At 42.1% G+C, this 19,272-nt stretch overlaps 2 protein-coding genes across 2 annotated transcripts; one reads left to right on the forward strand and one right to left on the reverse strand.

Annotated features, from left to right (window-relative positions):
• Positions 1-4,774: 4,774 nt before the first annotated feature.
• LOC134405475 (olfactory receptor 14A16-like) lies at positions 4,775-5,716 on the reverse strand. The gene has a single exon (XM_063136719.1). It carries the CDS (start codon positions 5,714-5,716, stop codon positions 4,775-4,777), a length of 942 nt encoding a protein of 313 aa, XP_062992789.1.
• A 10,940-nt stretch (positions 5,717-16,656) lies between these two features.
• LOC134405476 (olfactory receptor 14A16-like) lies at positions 16,657-17,625 on the forward strand. Its single transcript, XM_063136720.1, has one exon. The coding sequence runs from the start codon at positions 16,657-16,659 to the stop codon at positions 17,623-17,625; it is 969 nt and encodes a 322-aa protein (XP_062992790.1).
• The last annotated feature ends 1,647 nt before the right edge of the window (positions 17,626-19,272 follow it).

Raw genomic sequence — 19,272 nt, forward strand, 5'->3', positions numbered from 1 at the left:
CCACAGAAGCTTGCTCCATTGCCTAGGGTGACCATATGAAAAGGAGGACAGGGCCCCTGTATCTTTTACAGCTGCATAGAAAAGGGAATTTCTGCAGGTGTCATTTGTGCGTATGCAGCACCTGCTAAAATTCCCTTTTCATCACCACAGCTAAATCTGCAGGAGCCCAGCCCTCTTGATCAGATACAAATGATGGCCAGGCTCCTGCAGCTTTAACTATTGTGATGAAGAGAGGATTTCACCAGGTGCTGCAAGCATACAAAGGACACCTGCAGAAATTTCCTTTGACAGATGATCCTCTGTCAAAGGAAGCTTCTCTAGATCCAGCACACTGAGAACAAGGAACATCTGAGCATGTGCAGTTTTGCACCTTAAACTCATTTTGCATGTTTAACTCATATCATAGCACGGTCATTACTACAGGAATAAAATGGAATCTGCTTCTCTTGCCCTGATCCTAAATAGATTTTCTTGGGAAGATGGATCTATTGTAGAAAAGGATAATATCTATTTAAAGTAAAAATAATAAAATGAGCACCTGTAATCACGTACATGGTCAGATCACTGCTCTCTAACTCTAAAATGTTTTAAAATAAGAAAAGATTCTGTTTTGAGCATCATCAGCCCTGGTGGGCCCCAGCATGCTCATACCAGCCCAGCTACTAAGGCAGGCTCTGTTTGCAACTGTCTGCATCACCTGCTGCACTTTGGATTGGAATGTGGGTGACCCTTGGGTTCAGGCCACCCTAGACATCAGCCCTGACAACCAGCCCTAGTTGCACCTCTTCCCTGAAGCGAATACTAGCTTCTTCAGAAGAGGGATTTACCTTAGTAATGCAGCAAGAAATGACAGGGTTTAACTCCCTTCATGCCTGCTTTGATCCCATGAATTATTAGCCCACCTCCCCAACTGATACGGGAGGGAACCCCTCCTCCCATATGTACCTGCCCAGACCTTAAGATCATCTACAGGGGCCTTTCTCCGTGAGCCCCTGCCAAGGAAGTGAGGCAGGTGGCTACTAGGAGGAGGGCTTTCTCTGCTGTGGCACCCCGGTTGTGGAATGAGCTCCCCAGAGAGGTCCGCCTGGTGCCTACACTGTACTCCTTTCGTCACCAGCTGAAGACCTTTTTATTATCTCAGTATTTTAACACTTAATTTTAACTTAAATTTAAATTTTACTGTTCTAACTCTGTATTTTAATCTTATATCAATTTTGCTGCGTGGTTTTATCCTGGTTGTGCTTTTTATACTGTATTTTGTATTTGTGCTTTTAACATGTTGGTTGTTTTATTATTGTTTTGATTTTTGTGAACCGCCCAGAGAGCTTCGGCTATTGGGCGGTATAAAAATGTAATAAATAAATAAATAAATAAATAATAAACTGATAAAATTTGCATTAAAGTAACGACCTAACATTGTGATTTCAGGGGGAAAAGGATAGATATGAATAGTTGATACAAATTTTGAGTTTTTTTAAAAAATAAATAAATAAATAAATACCATATCATGTGTTTAATATGCCTTTAACATGAATGTGGGGAATAGAAATGCCAAAAAACAAGGTCTAAATCCAGATTTAGTCATATTTTGCCTATTGGAATCAATGGGACTGAACTGAATCATAACTAACTTCCTAACCAATGAGGTTCCTCACTGATTTCAAGCAGTCTACTTAAAGCATGACTAAGTCTGGATCCAACCCAATAGTCTTTAAAAGATCAGTACAATAAGTCATGGGTCATATTTAAAGAAAAGACATATATAAACTTTGTGAGGACTGCCAGTTCTCTGTTTCTGGTTTCAATCCTTATGGACACGTATATCAAAGTAAGCTCCATTAAATTCAATGGCACTTACTTCTGAGTAGACATGCAATGTTAATAAACTATTCCAGCCATATTTCCCCTGCTTCTGTGCACATTTCTTGAACAGGTAATATAGGGGTAATGTCCATAGCAGCAATAAGATTTGAATCAGAAATTCTCATCTAGTTTTTGACTAGCAATGCAAAGAGTTGTAGGACTTTTTTCTATCTAAACATGCAAAGAATTGTGCTCTAAAGGAATGAAAATGTAGTGTTGAATGGATGGATGTATATCACTGCAGAGAAAGAAGAATGATAAGGAAATTATACTTGATCAGGGAGTGAGTTAGGAAAAATAAAACAGAAACAGAGACAGAAAGAAATTAAGAAGTGGCAAAGATGAAATACTGAGACAGAGGAAAAGGATTAAGGGAGATAAATATTTCATAACAACAGTTTAAAATCTTACTCTCTTTCCCCACGGTGTGTTTCTGGTTGATGTTGGGAATTTTCCTCCAAACCCTAGTTTGGCAAATAACGTGTTCTCAGATGGTTGATTCATCCACTCATTCATTCATCTGTCACTCCGAACAGCAAGCAGAATGTCCTTGCTTACTTTATTGAAATGTTTTTAGGTTCCTTTTTCTTTGAGAATTGAATCAAGCAAACTTGTTACAGTGCAGGTATAAGCTTTGTGTGCATCTTGTTAATTTCAAGCAGCAATAAAAAAGGGAGGGTACGAGGGAGGGGAGTTATGAGCAAAAGGGCACCTAGTGTAATGGTTTCTAGGGATTACTTCCCTGTAAGTTCTAGACAACCCTGTAGCAAAGCCCCAGATGTGAAACTTTCCAACATACTTTTTTCAGAGCATTTTAATTTATTTTACAAGACTCTATTTAACGTGTTCTAACTATCTAAGTAAGTATGATCTGTGGTATACTTTGTGAGCCAACTTTAGGCGCAAAATAACTATGTGGAGTGGATGGGTACTTGCCTCAAAGGCAACAGGGACATCAAAAGTTATTTCATAAAATAAAATAAATTTCATACATATTAAAATACCGTACTTTCTAAAGAAAATGCTTTTCAGGATAGGATAATATGGCATAACATTTATTTAGTTATTTATTTATTTGTAACATTTATATACTGCTGAATATAATAGAATCTCTCAACGGTTCACAATATTAAAATAAAATATTAAAACACAGTATTAACACACAGCATTGAAACACTTCTAACTACAATAAACAGTAAAATGGAGCAGTAAAATCAAGTGGCCTAAATAATTTTAATTACTTATGGCCCAGAGAAAGCCTGGGTGATCAAGTGTGTCTTCAGGAGGCCTTTAAAAGATGCCACATTTTCTACATCCTGAACTACACAATGGACAATTTTCCAAATTGTGGGAAAGAGAAGGCCCACCATCTGGGTACTTCATGGTGACATTCTATCCATTTTGGAACAACCAGCAAAACCTCCTCCTCTGCCCATGTTAAAGGTTGCCTGGGTGTGTATAAGGGAAGGCAGTCTGCTAGGTATCCTGGTCCCAAATATGACATAATATGGCAACAGGGTAGATGAAAATCTAGACGTTGACCAAGTCAGAAGCTTAAGGAATGCCCAGGGTGCTCAACTTACATATTCTGAAGAAACACCTATGTTTCCTGAAAGTATTAATTACCTGAAAGCAATATGACCGTAGTTTGTTTTACAAGATGAGAGCAATGGTCAATCTAATCTGGTATTCTTTGCCAGAACAGGAAAACATGGCACCTTTGCGAAAATCAGAAGCAGGATATGACGGTGATAGCTATGAAGTTTGAGAACTCTTATTTATGGTGGAAACAGTTCATCCCTTTACTTCAGCAAAAGCCCAAAGATGCTGATGAGGTCATAATGAGGCCAAAAGTAACCAATGAGGTCATAATCCAATGCAACACACAATAGATCTCTTCACACTTGTAGCATTGCAGTATTTGCATTTTCAAACCTGGGCTTTCTTCCTTTCATGTTTGCTACTCAGCATGGTGGCTAGAAAGCAGCTCCCTATGTTTCTGATACCTGGGAATCGCAGAATGCTCTCCTACATGGATAGCAACTCTATTAAGGATGCTGTTGCTCTTTTAACTGTTCTAAAGCACAGAAAGTTGAAGTAAAATTTAAGGCTTCAATACTCAATCGATTTAGTCAAAACTTGCATCAAAGTTTAAAAAAATGTTCTCCAATGTAAAAGTATTACTTCATGTAATGCAACACAATATACTTTTAGTGATTAAGTAAAAAAAACCTACACAAAGGCAGACATACTTTTTAAATACACTTTTTACTTGTCTTTAATAATAATTTGAGAGTTGACATCAATACATTCTAAAAGGTACCCTAGTGAAAGGCGGCTAAAACAGAGATATTATTAATATTATTATTATTAATTATTTATTTATATAGCACCATCAATGTACATGGTGCTGTACATAGTAAAAGAATAAAACAACAACACCCTGCCACATAGGATTTCATTCTAATAAAATCATAAGAAAACAATAAGAGAGGGAAAAGAACACACCAAACAGGCACAAGGGACAATAAAAATAAAAGTGTTAAAGTAAGAACAAAGTCAAGTTCAAAAAGCTGTAGAAAAAAATAAAAGTTTTCAATTGAGCTTTAAAAACAGTAATTGAACTCGTGATTAAGATGGCGTTGATAGAATTTTTAACGATGTATAAGTCAGTCGTAGAATTATAGCTCAACATGAGACATTGGTCTAATCTACACCAAGCAGGATATTGCACTATGAAAGCCGTATATGGTATGTGTCAACAGGCCCCAACAGTTCTCAGTGCACTTCAGTACCACTTTAAAGTAGTAGTATAAATCTTGCAGTGCACTTCAATACCATTATAAAGCAGTAGTGTGGCCCTTGCCTTTTATATTCTGCTTTCATAGTGCAATATCCTGCTGGGTGTGGATTAGGCCATTGTCTTCTTAGTTGGAAGCTGCTCATAAAACAGCTTCCACAAGGCAGCTTTGACGTCCTTATTCCGCATGCTGTAGATTATTGGGTTCATTACTGGAGGCAATAGAGAATATAAGGCAGCAAACACCTTGTCCAAATTGTACGAAGAGATGGAAGATGGCATGAGATAAGTAAAGAGAACAGTACCAAGTAATAGGGAGACAACAGTGAGATGGGGGATGCACGTGGAGAAGGCCTTTTGCCTTTTTGCCATGGAGGGCATTCTCAACACCATGGTGAAGATCTGCACGTAGGATATGACAATGAGCACAAAGCAGACGAGACCACATATTGAACTAAAGAGAAGAGTCCACATTTCCTTGCGGTAGGAATCAGAGCAGGAGAGCTTGATTAGATGTGGGATTTCACAGAAGAACTGGTTGATGGCATTGGAGCAGAAGGGCAGTGAGAAAATGGTGCCAGTATGCAGAAGAGCATTCAGCAAACCTGCCATCCAGGCTCCACCTGTCATTTGGATGCAGCTTCCCCACTTCATCAAAGATACATAGTGCAGTGGGTGGCAGATGGCAACATATCTATCATACGCCATGACAGTGAGAAGGAACAAATCTGATGACAGGAAAAAAACAAAGAAAAATATCTGTGCAACGCACTCATAATATGAAATCCGTGTTGTGTTCATGAGGGCATTGGCCATTGATTTGGGAATAATGACAGAGGTGGAGCCAAGGTCAACAATTGACAAATGGATAAGGAAGAAATACATTGGGGTCTGAAGGTGGGTGTTAAGAGCTACCAAAATTATGATGAGAAGATTTCCAACAAGGATAGTCAAGTAAATTGCTAAGAAGACCACGAACTGTAAAATCTGAAACTCTCGTTGCTCAGAAAATCCCAGAAGCAGAAAATCCAGAATGATGGTTACATTAGACATCTTTTCATGGAGATTTTCCTAGGGGCTTGTGGTAGTTTTCTCTCTATAATGCTGAAGATATAGCACAAGTTATTTATCATTATTTATCATTAAGACTTAGGATAGAAATTCCCCCATCAAAACAATACTGCCCCTAGCATTTCCCATTTGCACGCCAGACAATATATGGACCCACAGGGACCTTCTGGAGCATAACAGTTTTAAAATGAGAACAATTCAGCTGAATTTGCTTCAACGCCTTTGCTTTGAATGGGTGAAGGATTGAAGAGTTGGCAGTACTACGAGGTTGGTTGCATGCTCCTGCCTCCCTCCCCAGTTTCAGCCCTCACACATTCAGCAGAATGTCTGAATAGGGCTTTTAGCTTAGCCTGAATAGGGCTTTGAGCAAACTATAAGTTCAGTGTTTCTTTGCATTTAACATGCAGCTTTCTTTTCAAAATGCAAATTGCATCAGCTTGGAGAGACTGGTAGCTAATGGGATCAGAGCAGCCATGGAGGGTGATTTAAATCTTACCTTTCCTGCTGTGGTGCTAAAGAAAATATTTCCTCTGAACCCGGTATTTCCTTGGGAGGAAATTCCCCATTGGCACCAATGGTGGGTGTCCCTCTGATGCAAACACCAGCTTCGGAAGAAGGGTCTTCTTTAGGACAACAGCAGGAGTTGAAAGGGTTAAAATGTCCCTCCATATCTCTTCTGATACCATTTTTTTTAAAAAAAACTCCCTAATACAATTTGTATAAAGTAAAAAAAAAAAAGTGCTCATAGATACATTTAACATCACATATACTTTGGCCCTAACGGTGAGATCAACTGTTTTTCTCAAAAAGAGGAATGCTGAACTTTTTAATAGATAATAATTTCCAAATGCCTTATTACATATGCAGGAAATCTAAAGCAAAGAAAATCTAAAGGAGTGGGCACATTCCAGCTGTTGTAGGCCTACAAAATTGGTGATACAACCACAGGGAGGGAAAGCTTCAAAAAAAAACCCTATTTTAAAGGGGGGAAGACACAATTTGCTGGTGATATTTGGCACAAAGGGGCTATTTTAATATTCCCAATGTCTCACTCTGCCACTGTCACCATGCCACTAAATGAAGCAACAGCAAAGGAAGTAGGAGGCACCAAAAAGTCCAAGGGGGCCACACATGGCCCAGACCACTGCCTACTCTTGATCTAAAGCTATTGTGCATCAATGCCGCCAGACACAACCATCCAAGACATTGTGTTCTTCACAGTATAAAGCTTTTCACTAACATTTCGATTCTTGGGGGAGAAGCATAGTTATGAATAGTGTAATAGATTCTCTCTCTTTTTGCTGTCTTTCTCTCTTTCTTTGTTATTAACCATGTATTAGAATTTCTTTCAGTTTTCCAACATGATACGAATAGTAGATTCTCTCCCTCCCTCTCTGCTCCTCCTCTTTTCATATCATTCTATATGATATGTAATATAAATATAAAATATAAATGTTTCATGTCTATAAGTAAAAACATTAGGCAAAAATTGTATAAATTGATAGGAAAAAATAATTTTAAAATAAATAATTTTTTTTTTAGATTTCAAATTGCCAAAATATTTCATATGCCTGTTGTTGTTGCTTCTTCTTGCTGTTATTGTTTAAGCATTCATTTTTTTTAACTTTCTGGAATTTTCACAAATTTAATCATAGAAAAATATGTAAAACTTTTTTTAAAAAAAAGCCCCCAAATTTGTCCCATAGACTAAAGCATTAAATGTACATAGGAAGGGATTTGCACATTGGGGGTGGGGGTTCATACATTTTTGCAAATGCAAATTTACACAAATGCAAATTTGCACAAATTTGAGAAGTTCGGGGGAAATTATTCCACCAATGAGTAGACAACAGAATGAAAGGCACCTAATAATCCACAAAATGCAGAAGGAATGGATTTTACGAAGTCCAGACAATGCCATCTTCCATTTGTAACCCTCCTGTGTTTTCCCTTTTCCCTTCTTTTTTCTTTTACGCACATACACAAACAAACACACACACACACACACACACACACACACACACATATTAAACAGTAAAAGTCAGAATAGCTGCACAATTGTTAGCATTAGGAGTCCTCCATCTGGAAGCACCCTGGGATCAATAGATTCCAAAGATTTTTTTTCTCCCTCTCTCTTAATACTAGAAACCGGGGTCATCCCATGAAACTGATTGGTGTGAGATTCAGGACAGATATATGGAAGTACTTCTTCACGCAGCGCATAAATTATAGAATTCACTACCACAAGATGTAGTGATGGAAACCAATTTGGGTGGCTTTAAAAATGGGTTGGATAAATTCCTGGAGGAGAAGGCTATCAACGGCTACTAGTCCTGATGGCTATGTGCTACCTCCAGGATTAGAGGCAGTAAGCCTATATACACCAGTTGCTGGGGAACATGGGTGGGAAAGTGCTGTAGCACCCATGTCCTGCTTGTGGATTCTGGTCGACAGCTGGTTGCCCCATGTGTGAACAGAGTGCTGGACTAGAAGGACCCTTGGTCTGATCCAGCATGGCTCTTCTTATGTTCTTAGTAGGAAGTTGTTCTCTCTCTCTCTCTCTCTCTCTCTCTCTCTCTCTCTCTCTCACACACACACACACACACACACACACACACACACACACACAAGTCTGATCTTAACACTAATAAGAGGTTTTAAATAGCCTTTCCTAATATGCAGTGTGCTGGATCCAGGTTAGTGTAAACACACTGAAATCAATAGGACGTTAATATCAATTGAACTTAAGTTAATCATGACTAACAGAAGTTTCATTTATTTCAATGTGTCTATTCTAAGTATGACTAACTCTGAATCTAACCCAGCGGTTTGATATTAATGAATATATTTAGACTGTTGAATGATTTGATCCACTTATCAGGACTGTATCAATTTAAATTCTAATGCTTCAGCTTGAGAGATAAGTTAGTCCTACTGAAAGCTATGGATGAAGTTAACTGTCTGAACTTAAGGTTCATTAATTTCAGTGGGATTAAATGTAATACATTTTTGTTGGATCAGGGCTCTTGCTTATACTCTATTGATAGATACACAAGTTAGCTTGTTTGAGTGCTGTTTATATACCTCGTCCCTCCCCCCACAACTATCAATGTCATTCTTAATATAATTCTGGTGAGAAATAGCACCAGATTATTTTTAAAAAGATTCATTAATATATTCATAGATTAATACAACATTTTAAAGAGTAAATAATGGAGAAATGAAGAATGAAAAAACAGGAATAAAGAGGAAAGGTAGACAGACAGGAGAAATATTGTAGCTAAACAGATAGGTTGAAAAGAAGACAAAAAGCAATGCAAGAAAATAAATAGCCCCCCACCGAAGGAGTAACAGAGATTTAGCAATCTGTGCCCAAAGATACAGGTTTGATGGTTACAGATGAATAAATACCTTTGGGCTACTCTTTTTTCCTTAGATATTTTGCCACTGATGGTGAAAATGCTCTTCCAACCTTTTCCTTGGCACATTAATGCTCAGGTGTCTAGACTGGCTTTCATGTTTGCCTATCCATCTTGGGCTTTTTTTCTCCCTGCCCATCATTACTGGGATAATAAAGATAAAAACTAAGCTTACACCTCTTGTTTCTTGCTTATCATTGCTCACCCTGTTTTCTTTTTCCAAAGACTGGAAGTTGAGGCATAATACTCCTTGCTCTGTAGTCTTGAGCTGTGTGCCTGGCTGATTTCAAGCAGCAGTTTATGTGCTAGGTGGTGGTGGTGGTGGTGGTGGTGGTGGAAGGAAATATGTGGCTGTCCGGGGATGTCAAGAGATTAACTCCCTGTGGCCCTGCACATCTCAGTTGCCAAGGCCCAGAGGCACGAAAGAGAGAGGCTTTCACTTTGACAGACTTTTGGAGCTTGCAATAACTAGAATCCATTCCATGCACCCTAGTTGTTTATTTGTGGAACCAGGCAAGCAAGGATGATCATGTGCTTTCCTGCCACTTAAGGGTAAGCAGGGTACATGGGAGCAGCATCTCATTCATTATGCCCTGGTGGTCCTTCCACTTAGGTGTTACCAAAATGCATGGAAAGAAGCCACGAAGTGCCTCCCATGCAACCATTTAAGTAAGGCCTATCTATTCTTCACCAGCTATTTCAAAGTCCAATCCTAAGTCCAGATACCTCTCCCAGCCTCTGTGGAGAAAGATGTGTAGGCTTAGTCTTGAATGTCTAAACAAGATTGGTAAAAGGAATCACAGCCTACTTGTACTTCCTCTCCCCAAACATTTGGTACAGTATATGAAGCCACATTGAACAAAGATCAAGGATGGAAACTGGCAACAGGTAAATGCTATGTAGGGCGCAGTAGCAATGCAATGGCTTGTTCTGTTCTGCAGACAGATGCTGCAGGAGGAAAGAGTATCTAGGAGCTGCAGAGCTCTGGAATGCATCACACATTGGCAATCAGAGCAACCTAAGGGTCTTTCAGCTCAAAATAAACACCAACGACAAGGATACAATGGTTTCTAATGGAATTAAAGGGTTCAATGTTCAATGTTCTCTGCTGTCAGTGATCTTGACATTTTTAACAGGTTGCTCTTCGAATGCCTGGAATCTGTGTGCAATCTAGACATTCAGATTCCAAAACATCTGGAAACCAGGGTTGAATAGCTCTGAACCCATCTCCCACAGCAAGAACTGTTATCTTTAATAGCTTCGTAGACTAATAAAGTTACGTTTTAGAAGATGCAACAATGGTGGCATTCTGCAAAATATAAATAGCACTAGTGGGACTCCTCCAAATCTTTCTATTGCACATTATGCTTGTGCAACAGGTCGCACAATGGGCTGTGCAAATGGAATGTGCAAGCGATTGCACAACAGGTCACACAATGGGTTGGACAGGAGTTATGTACAGCCGCTTACACAACTGTACTTGCCCAAATGTAACTTCAGCTGGATTCTCCTCTCACACATAGTTTGAGCCCTAGTTCCCACTTGTACATCATAATTTGCACTAATTGAAAGATACAGTTGTATATTGCCCAATGAGTATACACTGAAATTGAGATGTTAGGAGGCTGAAAGGTATATTTTATTTTTAATTCATTTTAGCTTAGATATATTAAAGTATTGGTAACTAAATACACACACACACGTGTGTGTGTGTGTGTGTGTGTATTCAGCAGCCCAGTTCCCCTTAGTCAGTATATTCTCCAATTCTGCCAAGGTACTCCGTCCATCCAGATCTGGATTTGGGCCTGAAAGACCATGGAAAAGTGTGGGTGCAGAGTTTGTGTCATAAGCGATTTGCAACATGGACAATTTTTGATATTGCACAACATCATTACTGAACACGGGGCAGGCCATAGCTTCCAATTACCTGGTTTTGTGGTGCTTGAGCCAACATTAGATATATCTGCCAGTTTAAGACCAGAGTTCTTAAATCAGAGTGGATGATATTCTGGAGGTGACAGACTCGACCTTGGGGGAGCTAGGGGTGGCGACAGCCAACAGAAAGCTCTGGCGTGGGCTGGTCCATGAAGTCACGAAGAGTCGAAAGTGACTGAACGAATAAACAACAAGACCAGAGTTGGATATAATTTAGTCATTACAAGGCACTGGATTTAACTGTATCTGGGTAGAATCAGGAGTGTCCTGTTGCTGTTCAAGTCTAGCTTCTTGTGCACTGTGACCTTTAAGCTTTCTATGACAGATATCACCAGTATCTGTTCCACATTTCAAGCCAGGAAGAAGTTCCTGTGTGGTGTAGCATCTGAATAAGCCATTCTTCTCAGTTCCAGGGGACACTGAATATGCTACTGATATCTGCAGTGCCACAGTACAAGTGTAAAATCAGTGTCACAGGAGAAGGATGCCTGCATCTGTAAATGCACCCTTTTTTCTTTCTTGTGTTGGTGCAGCCAAAGAAGACAAAGGATGAGCACTCTGTATCCTTTGAAAAAGCAGTGTTAGTACCTTTGCTATCTAGCTAATGACAAACCAGATTTTTCAAGAGTAGCCAAAATGAAATGAATGGCATAACAAATAAGTGGATTATAGCCTGGGTGGCTTGCCTTTGCATTGTAACACAGAGGCCCTATTCACATGCACATGGAAGGGCTGGGTAGGAGAACTATGGAGAGAGGAGGGGTAACATAAGCATAACAAGCAGGCCTGTCACATGATTGCAGAACCACATGGTGCCGTGTGGTTCTGCTACCCACTCATATTCCATAGTTACAGTCCATATCTCCATGTGGTTTAACTGCACATCCCATCATTCTCCATACCCCAAATCAGTGCCCAGCAGGTGTTCCAGTAAAAAAAAAATACGGGGAAAATGGCCATGGGCCATAGAGAAACTCTGTGGTGGCAAGAGTGTCACCAGAAGTGGAGGTCGCTCTTGCCAGCAGACTCTATGGTCACCAACACTTTTTATTTTTTCATTGAAATGACAAGTAAAACCCATAGAGTTCCTGCCTGACAACATAGAAACTATTCCAAGCAGCCTCCAAACCCCACTTCAGAAGGGGGTTAGCTGAAATAGATACTCTGCTCATAATGGGAGGGGGAAATACTCCCACCACATGACATGCTAACCCACCAATGAACACATTTTTAGTATTCCACAGTGGCTTAAAGTGATGTCTGAACAGGCCCAGAGTTGCCATAGATGAATGATGGTTGCTTGAATGGTGCAGAAATAAAACATTGCTTGCTGATTTCCTCCAAAGTTCTCTTCCCCCATAGGAAAGAATGATTCTGAACTCATTAAAAAAAATTACAAAATTAATTCCACTGGGAACCAAAGCTACAATGTTGCCAACACACTCTTTCACTCTGAAAACACTGGTGTAAATCTGCCCTACTAGTATCAAGGATTTTTAAATTGTCTGTATCTTCATTATCTCTACATTAAGGGATTGAATCTAAACAATGCAACACATTTTTTTTTACAAAAGAACAGATAAAGTCAGTAATATTAGCATAAAACAACAACAGATAAAACAGAATAAATGGACAACATATTTTTTAAAATCACAATTACAATGAAGCTAAGAGTGGGGTTTTCCTTGTCAGTGCTAGCAAGTGCGGCCCAGACTTCCTGGTTGAACCGCAGGCTCAATTGAAGAAGCCGACGGACCGCAGACAGATGCAGGTAAGGGAGAGGAGGGCAGGGGGGGGACCGGGCCCTGCCGCCATCGCTGCCTGCGCGGCGACAGCGGCAGAGCCCGGTAAGGGACCAAGGGGGAGGGGGGCCTTACCTGCCTCCGTCCACGGTCCATCGGCTTCTTCAATTAAGCCCATGGTTCAGCCAGGAAGTCTGGGCCGAAAGTGCGGCCTAGACTTCCTGGTTGAATCGCGGGCTCAATTGAAGAAGCCGAGGGACCGTGGACGGAGGCAGGTAAGGGAGAGGAGGGGGGGGTTACCGGGCCCTGCCGCTGTCGCCACATGGGCGACAGCGGCAGGGCCCGGTAAACCCCACTTACCTTTCCGGCAGAGCTCCGGATCGAGGTGAAGGATCCGCCTTCACCTCGATCCTCTTCGCCACGCTCCGCCGGCCCCCCAATCCTCTTCGCCTCCGCCTTAAGGGGAGGCAAAGCACCCCGCTCCGATTCTAATTTGTCGGTCCGATTAGAAGCGGAGCACATCCCTAGGCAATAGCATCTGCTCCTCCTCCTTCTCACCAATACAGTGGTCTGGGGGCCTTGCTAGACCTGCCGGATAAGCCGGCAGGGAAGCGGGGCAACGGCACGCTAGAGTTAGCGCGCGCCGTTGCCGGCTTCCAGATGCACGACGCGACGGGGCAACGGGAAGCCCTGTAGCGTCGGCCATTTTTTTTAAAAAAAGGCACCATGTGCCTCCAGAGCCGCCGGAGAAGGTAGGTGGGTTTTTTAAAACAATAAAGCCCCCCCGCTCCTGATTCCCCCCAATGCCCAATGACCCCCTCCCCCCCTCGCTCGCCCGTCCTCCCCCCATCCCCGATGCCTTGTCCCTGGCTTCCCCCCCCCCCGGCTCCAGCCATTCCCGACGATGTCTTGTCCACGGCTTTCCCCCCCACCGCGCCAGCCATCCCCGACGATGTCCTGTCCCTGGCTTCCCCCCCCCCATGCCAGCCATCCCCGACGATGTCCTGTCCCCAGCTTTCCCCCCCCACCCCGTGCCAGCCATCCCTGATGATGTCCTGTCCCCGGCTTTCCCACCTATCCCGCACCAGCCATCCCCGACGATATCCTGTCCCTGGCTTTCCCCACCCGTGCCAGCCATCCCCAACAATGTCCTGTCCCCGGCTTCCCACCCACCCCGTACCAGCCATCCCCGACGATGTCCTGTCCCTGGCTTTCCGTCCCTCGCCCCCGATGGCTGCTCTCCTTCCCTTATCCCCGTCCCCGATGCCCAGCCTTCTCCCCCCTTCTCTCCTGGTGGGTCCGGCCTTCCCCCCTCCCCCCCGGGGATCCCCCCCCGGCCCGATAGGCACAGTGCTCATATGAGCGCTGTGCCCAGTCCGTGGCTTTTCCCGGCTACTTGCGAGTAAGCGAGTAGCCGCAAAAAGCCACGGACCCTGCTAGACATTCCACAACCCCGGCCTGAGGCTGGGGCTGCGGAAAAGCCAGGCTATAAGTGACTTCGCTTATGCCGGATTAAGGCAGGCTTCAGCGTGGCCTGACCCCGGATTCCCCTGTGCGTCATCTGGATGCACAGGAGGGAAACCGGGCCTCACACCGCGCTAATGCCTGGTCTAGCAAGGCCCTGAGTCAGAGCAAGAAGCAGGTGAACAAGATTATTGCAATGATAAAGAAAAGGAGCAACTCCAGGTGGCTCTTATCAGTAGGCATCTGCTGAGGGGTGGAACCTTGGAAGTGCCCAACCATGTCTACTCTTGACACCAGCCCTCAGATATACAGGTCCCAAGCAAGTGTGGTTTCAACGGTTTACAAGGATTCAACCAATATATCAGGGAAGGCTTCTAGCGATTTCCATGTCTGACCAAAATGAGGAAGTTATTATGGAACTATCCACTGTCTCACAAGGTGTCTTCAAAGAATGGTATGAATCAAAACTTCTACTTTCATAATGCAAATCTGTATTTAAATCCCTTCAATAGGGGAAGAGTGGTCATTATCCCTTGAGTTCACTACCCCCATTAGGGGGTAACATCTCCTAAAGTAGTAGATTCCGATGCTAATTACCTCTTCAAGTTTCTTCGGGAAAGGGAAGTTGAAAAAACATAAATGGGAGGGAATGGAGGGAGTTGTTGGAAGTCTCAACAACTTTTTCTCATCAGCTATTTCTGGACTCCTGGGAGCAAGTCTCTGAGAAGCCAAAGAAGACATGAATAAAATGCACTTGCCTGGCAGAAAATCCTTTAAAGCCAATATTGAGAGGAAGATACTACACACGTTTTGCCAGGTTTCAATGAATATACAAATGTGAACATCTAAGAAACTAATCCCATATGGAAGGAGAATTGAATCTACTGTAGAACAATACTTACAACGAACAGTAAGTAAATTACTTCTCAATTTTGTTTCTGTTCTTTTCATTTCTCTTATTCCCATTCTCCCATCTGTCTCTTTGTCCATCCAATTATCCTTCCGTCCATACATCCATGCTCCTCTTCTAAATTTATTTTTTCCTCCCACTGTTCTCTCAGTTGCTGAGGTTCATATATTGCCTAATTTATGGGGGGAAACATACTTCCCTGTGACTGGATCTCCACATTCTAGCACTGAGCTAGAAAAAAGACAAGAATTTGGGTCCATCAGATATTATCATTGCTCTTCACACTAGAGCCATATAGCCACAGATGGTGGATCAGTAATGGCGTAAGATATGACCACACAATTCAGCTGACTGTTGCATATTCATGCTTCAATGTGAAGTCAAATGTGCACATACATCTAACGCAACACTAGAAGTCTTTCAGCTGAATCACTGAAGATTGTTCTTCACATTACAGTCCGGGACAGCAGAAAAGTGGGCCCAAAGAGGAGGGCTCAATCCCGGGACCAGGGAGGGATCATCCCTCCCTGATCCCGGGATCCCCTGTGCATCATGTACAAGGACGATCCTAAATCCCTGGTTGGCTTGAATGAGGAAATGAAATGGCTGGTTATGCATTAGGAATAGCTTGTGTGTGTTTGGCCATTATGTGTTTGATTTGTTGTTTCACTGGTGATGTTTTGAAGTATTTTAGTGTTATCAGCTAGCCTATGATGAGTCCCCTTAAAGTTGTAATCAGCTCCTTAATTAGGCTCCACCTTTACATCTGCATTCTAATAGTTTTAAGAATTCTTGTTTTAAGAGAACTTTGGCTATGGGGTGGTATATAAATGTAAATAATAATAATAATAATAATAATAATAATAATAATAATAATAATAATAGCCTTAAGCAGTTATAAACTGGGCAGCATCCTGAGCTATTTCACTATTTGATATTTGCATGTGAGTATGTGGTTTTAAATATGTACATTTTTAGCTTATTTAACTTTTAGGACTACTGCAGTCCCTTGCCAAACTAAAAAACAATCCTTCTTGGTGGAGCCCTTGGGATGTTTAAGTTACCTATTTTATGAAATGTATAGTTCTGTAAGGCTACATATAGTTGAGGATGGATTGGCAAGAAACAAATTGGTGAGTTTTAAATATATTTTTAAAAAATCTTGATATATTTCACTTTCATTTTAAGTAGGAATTTTTAATAACTTTATTATTATTATTGTTGTTGTTGTTGTTGTTGTTGTTGTTGTATTTATTGTCATCAATGTACCCAACTGAGTTGCTCTGCTTTACTGTTGTATTTCTAAGAGGTTGAGAGAAATTTCTTGTTCTGTTTAAGAGAATTAAGAGTACAGCTACTTCTATCAACTGGAGGATCAGGCATGGGTCTTACAGTGATTGCTTTTCTTCTTCCTCCCACAGGAAGCAGCACACATTTCATATCAGTTACAGAATGGCAAATCTGACCTCTCTGACTTCTGAATTTCTGCTTCTGGAATTCTCTCCAGTCCGAGAACTACAGATCCTACACTCTGTTGTGTTCCTAGCATTGTACCTGACAACGCTGATAGGCAATGGTTTCATCATCGTTGCAATAGTTCTTGACTATCGCCTGCATACACCAATGTACTTCTTCTTAATGAACTTGGCCGTTTCAGATCTTGGGAATATTTCTGTCATTGTACCCAAATCCATGCTTAATTCACTCATGAACAGCAGACATATTTCTTATTCGGAATGTGTCACTCAAGTTTTTTTCTTCGTTTTCTTTATGGCCTCCGATTTTGTCCTCTTAACCATCATGGCACATGATCGGCATGTGGCCATCTGCAATCCACTACAATATGAAATAATTATGAACAAAGGAGCCTGCACACAGATGGTCATCACTGTGTGGATTACTGGTCTTCTTTATGCCATAATACACACATCTGGCACCTTTTCAATGACTTTCTGCTCCAATAGAGTTGATCAATTCTACTGTGAAATCCCCAAACTACTGAAACTCTCTTGCTCTGACTTATACCTTGTTGAAATGGGGCTTCTTGTGCTTAGTTGTACTGTAGTGTTTGGATGCTTTATCTTCATTATTGCAACGTATGTGTGGATTTTCACTGCAGTCCATAGAATTCCTTCTGTACAGGGGCGACACAAAGCCCTTTCCACTTGCCTCCCCCACCTCATGGTGGTCTCTTTGATTATGTTTGCTGGCTTCTTCGTCTATGCAAGACCTCCCAGTAATATTTCATCTGAGCTGGATCTAGTCTTTTCCGCTATATATACGATACTTCCTCCTATGTTGAATCCATTTATCTATAGCATGAGAAACAAAGAGATTCAGGCTGCACTGCGTAAGTTATTGGATCTTAAGCACTTTTCTAGCACTACTCCCAGGTTTGTACCTAAATTGTTGGGATTATAACCTTCTTCCTTCATCACAATCCCCTTCCCGCACCACCCCTACCCCCAAATCCTTCACTATAAATCCTTAGTAGGCTACTCTTACAAAAATTGTTCTCACTCCTCACTTGTAAACCTCTCCCATGCACTCCACATATATTAGATTAGACCCACTGCCTTCTGAGGACAGAAGGGCTCCGCTCATGGAAGGTGTTCATGCCCCCATCTTGGTGGATCCCCTGCTCTGGGATGACCCTAAAATAAACTCTGCCCAGAGGGAGAATTGCCTTTGGTGCCCACCCTTTGGACAGCTTTGGCAATTCCCTCAGGTCATTTTGGTGCAACACTCAGACGGGCATGTCACCTTTCTCAGATGAGGATGGTGTGTGTGTGTGTAATTTCATTTATATCCCACTTTTGTGTACCCAAATTGGCATACACAATCCTCCTCGCCTTCATTTTATCCTCACAACAACACCCCTGTGAGGTAGGTTGGGCTGAGAGTCTGTGACTGGCCCAAAGACACCCAGTGGGTTTCCATGGTCGAGTGGGGACTAAAACTCGGATATCCCAACACCCAGTCCAACACCTTAGCCACTACACCCTTAAAGTCAGTTTGGCGCACTGCTCTGCAGAGCTCATTGGCCCCCTCATCTCAGCATTCCAATGCCTAATCTTCACCAAACAGGATATAGTACTATGAAAGCGATGTATGGTATGTGTCAATGGGCCCCAACAGTTGTCAGTGCACTTCAATACTGCTATAAAGCAGAAGTGTGGCTCCTGCCTTTTATGTATCACTTTCATACCGCTTTCATGGTGCAATATCCTGCTTGGTGTAGATTAGGGCCAAGTGACTGCCAAGCTCAGCTGGACCTTGCTCAACAATTCAAGAGGGTCTCCTAACCCTCTGTGTAGCATCTGAAGGGACTGGAGAGATAAGCCAAGGTGTAGGTGCCTGTATCTGGATCCAACCCACTATTGTTTTGGACTTTCTAAAAATAACATATTATCACCAATGTACGTTTTGCACAGTGAAATCTAGCCAGTCTATTGTGTTGAAGCTGCAACCGTAAGCCAGTGCTCCATTGCAAAATGACACTGGTACAACACACCATTATACTGGTGAGATAAATTCAATGTGTACTACTAGTACAGCATTTTCGTAATAATATTTGTTTGAAATGATACTGTAAGTGTTTTGCCAGCTGGACATCACCAATGCAACAGAAGAAAAGGAAGTTGGGGGCTTGTACTAAAACCTCCAAAGTGGGATTTGTCACATAGGGGGTCTTCGGTCTACTCTGTTGAGAGGAGTGCTGGAACGCAGTCATGCTCCAAGACTTTCTTGGGCTACCCCCTACTGTCACAAGGTGTCAGAGCACTGTGAAGCAAATAATGTTCTACAGCAGCATAAGTGCAAGGTGTCAGGATCAGGCCTTTTCTCACTAGTGTGAGGGACTGGGTTTTGCAGCCTCACTCTGATTTGGATTCTGCAGAAGCAGATGTGCACCAAGAAATGGTGTCTAGGGGGAATCTTCCCAGGAGCTTATTGGATAGGACACCCAGGGCTTTGCTAGACCTGCCAGGATAAGCCAGCAGGGAGGCGGGGCGACAGCACGCTGATGTTAGCGCGCGCTGCCCGGGCTTCCAGACGCTGATGTCGGAT

Source organism: Elgaria multicarinata, chromosome 11, assembly GCF_023053635.1.
Source record: "Elgaria multicarinata webbii isolate HBS135686 ecotype San Diego chromosome 11, rElgMul1.1.pri, whole genome shotgun sequence".
Lineage (NCBI taxonomy): Eukaryota > Metazoa > Chordata > Lepidosauria > Squamata > Anguidae > Elgaria > Elgaria multicarinata.

Excerpts from the sequence above, each read along its gene's own strand:
- LOC134405475 (XM_063136719.1), bottom strand. The coding sequence starts at position 5,716 with ATGTCTAATGTAACCATCATTCTGGATTTTCTGCTTCTGGGATTTTCT.
- LOC134405476 (XM_063136720.1), top strand. The coding sequence starts at position 16,657 with ATGGCAAATCTGACCTCTCTGACTTCTGAATTTCTGCTTCTGGAATTC.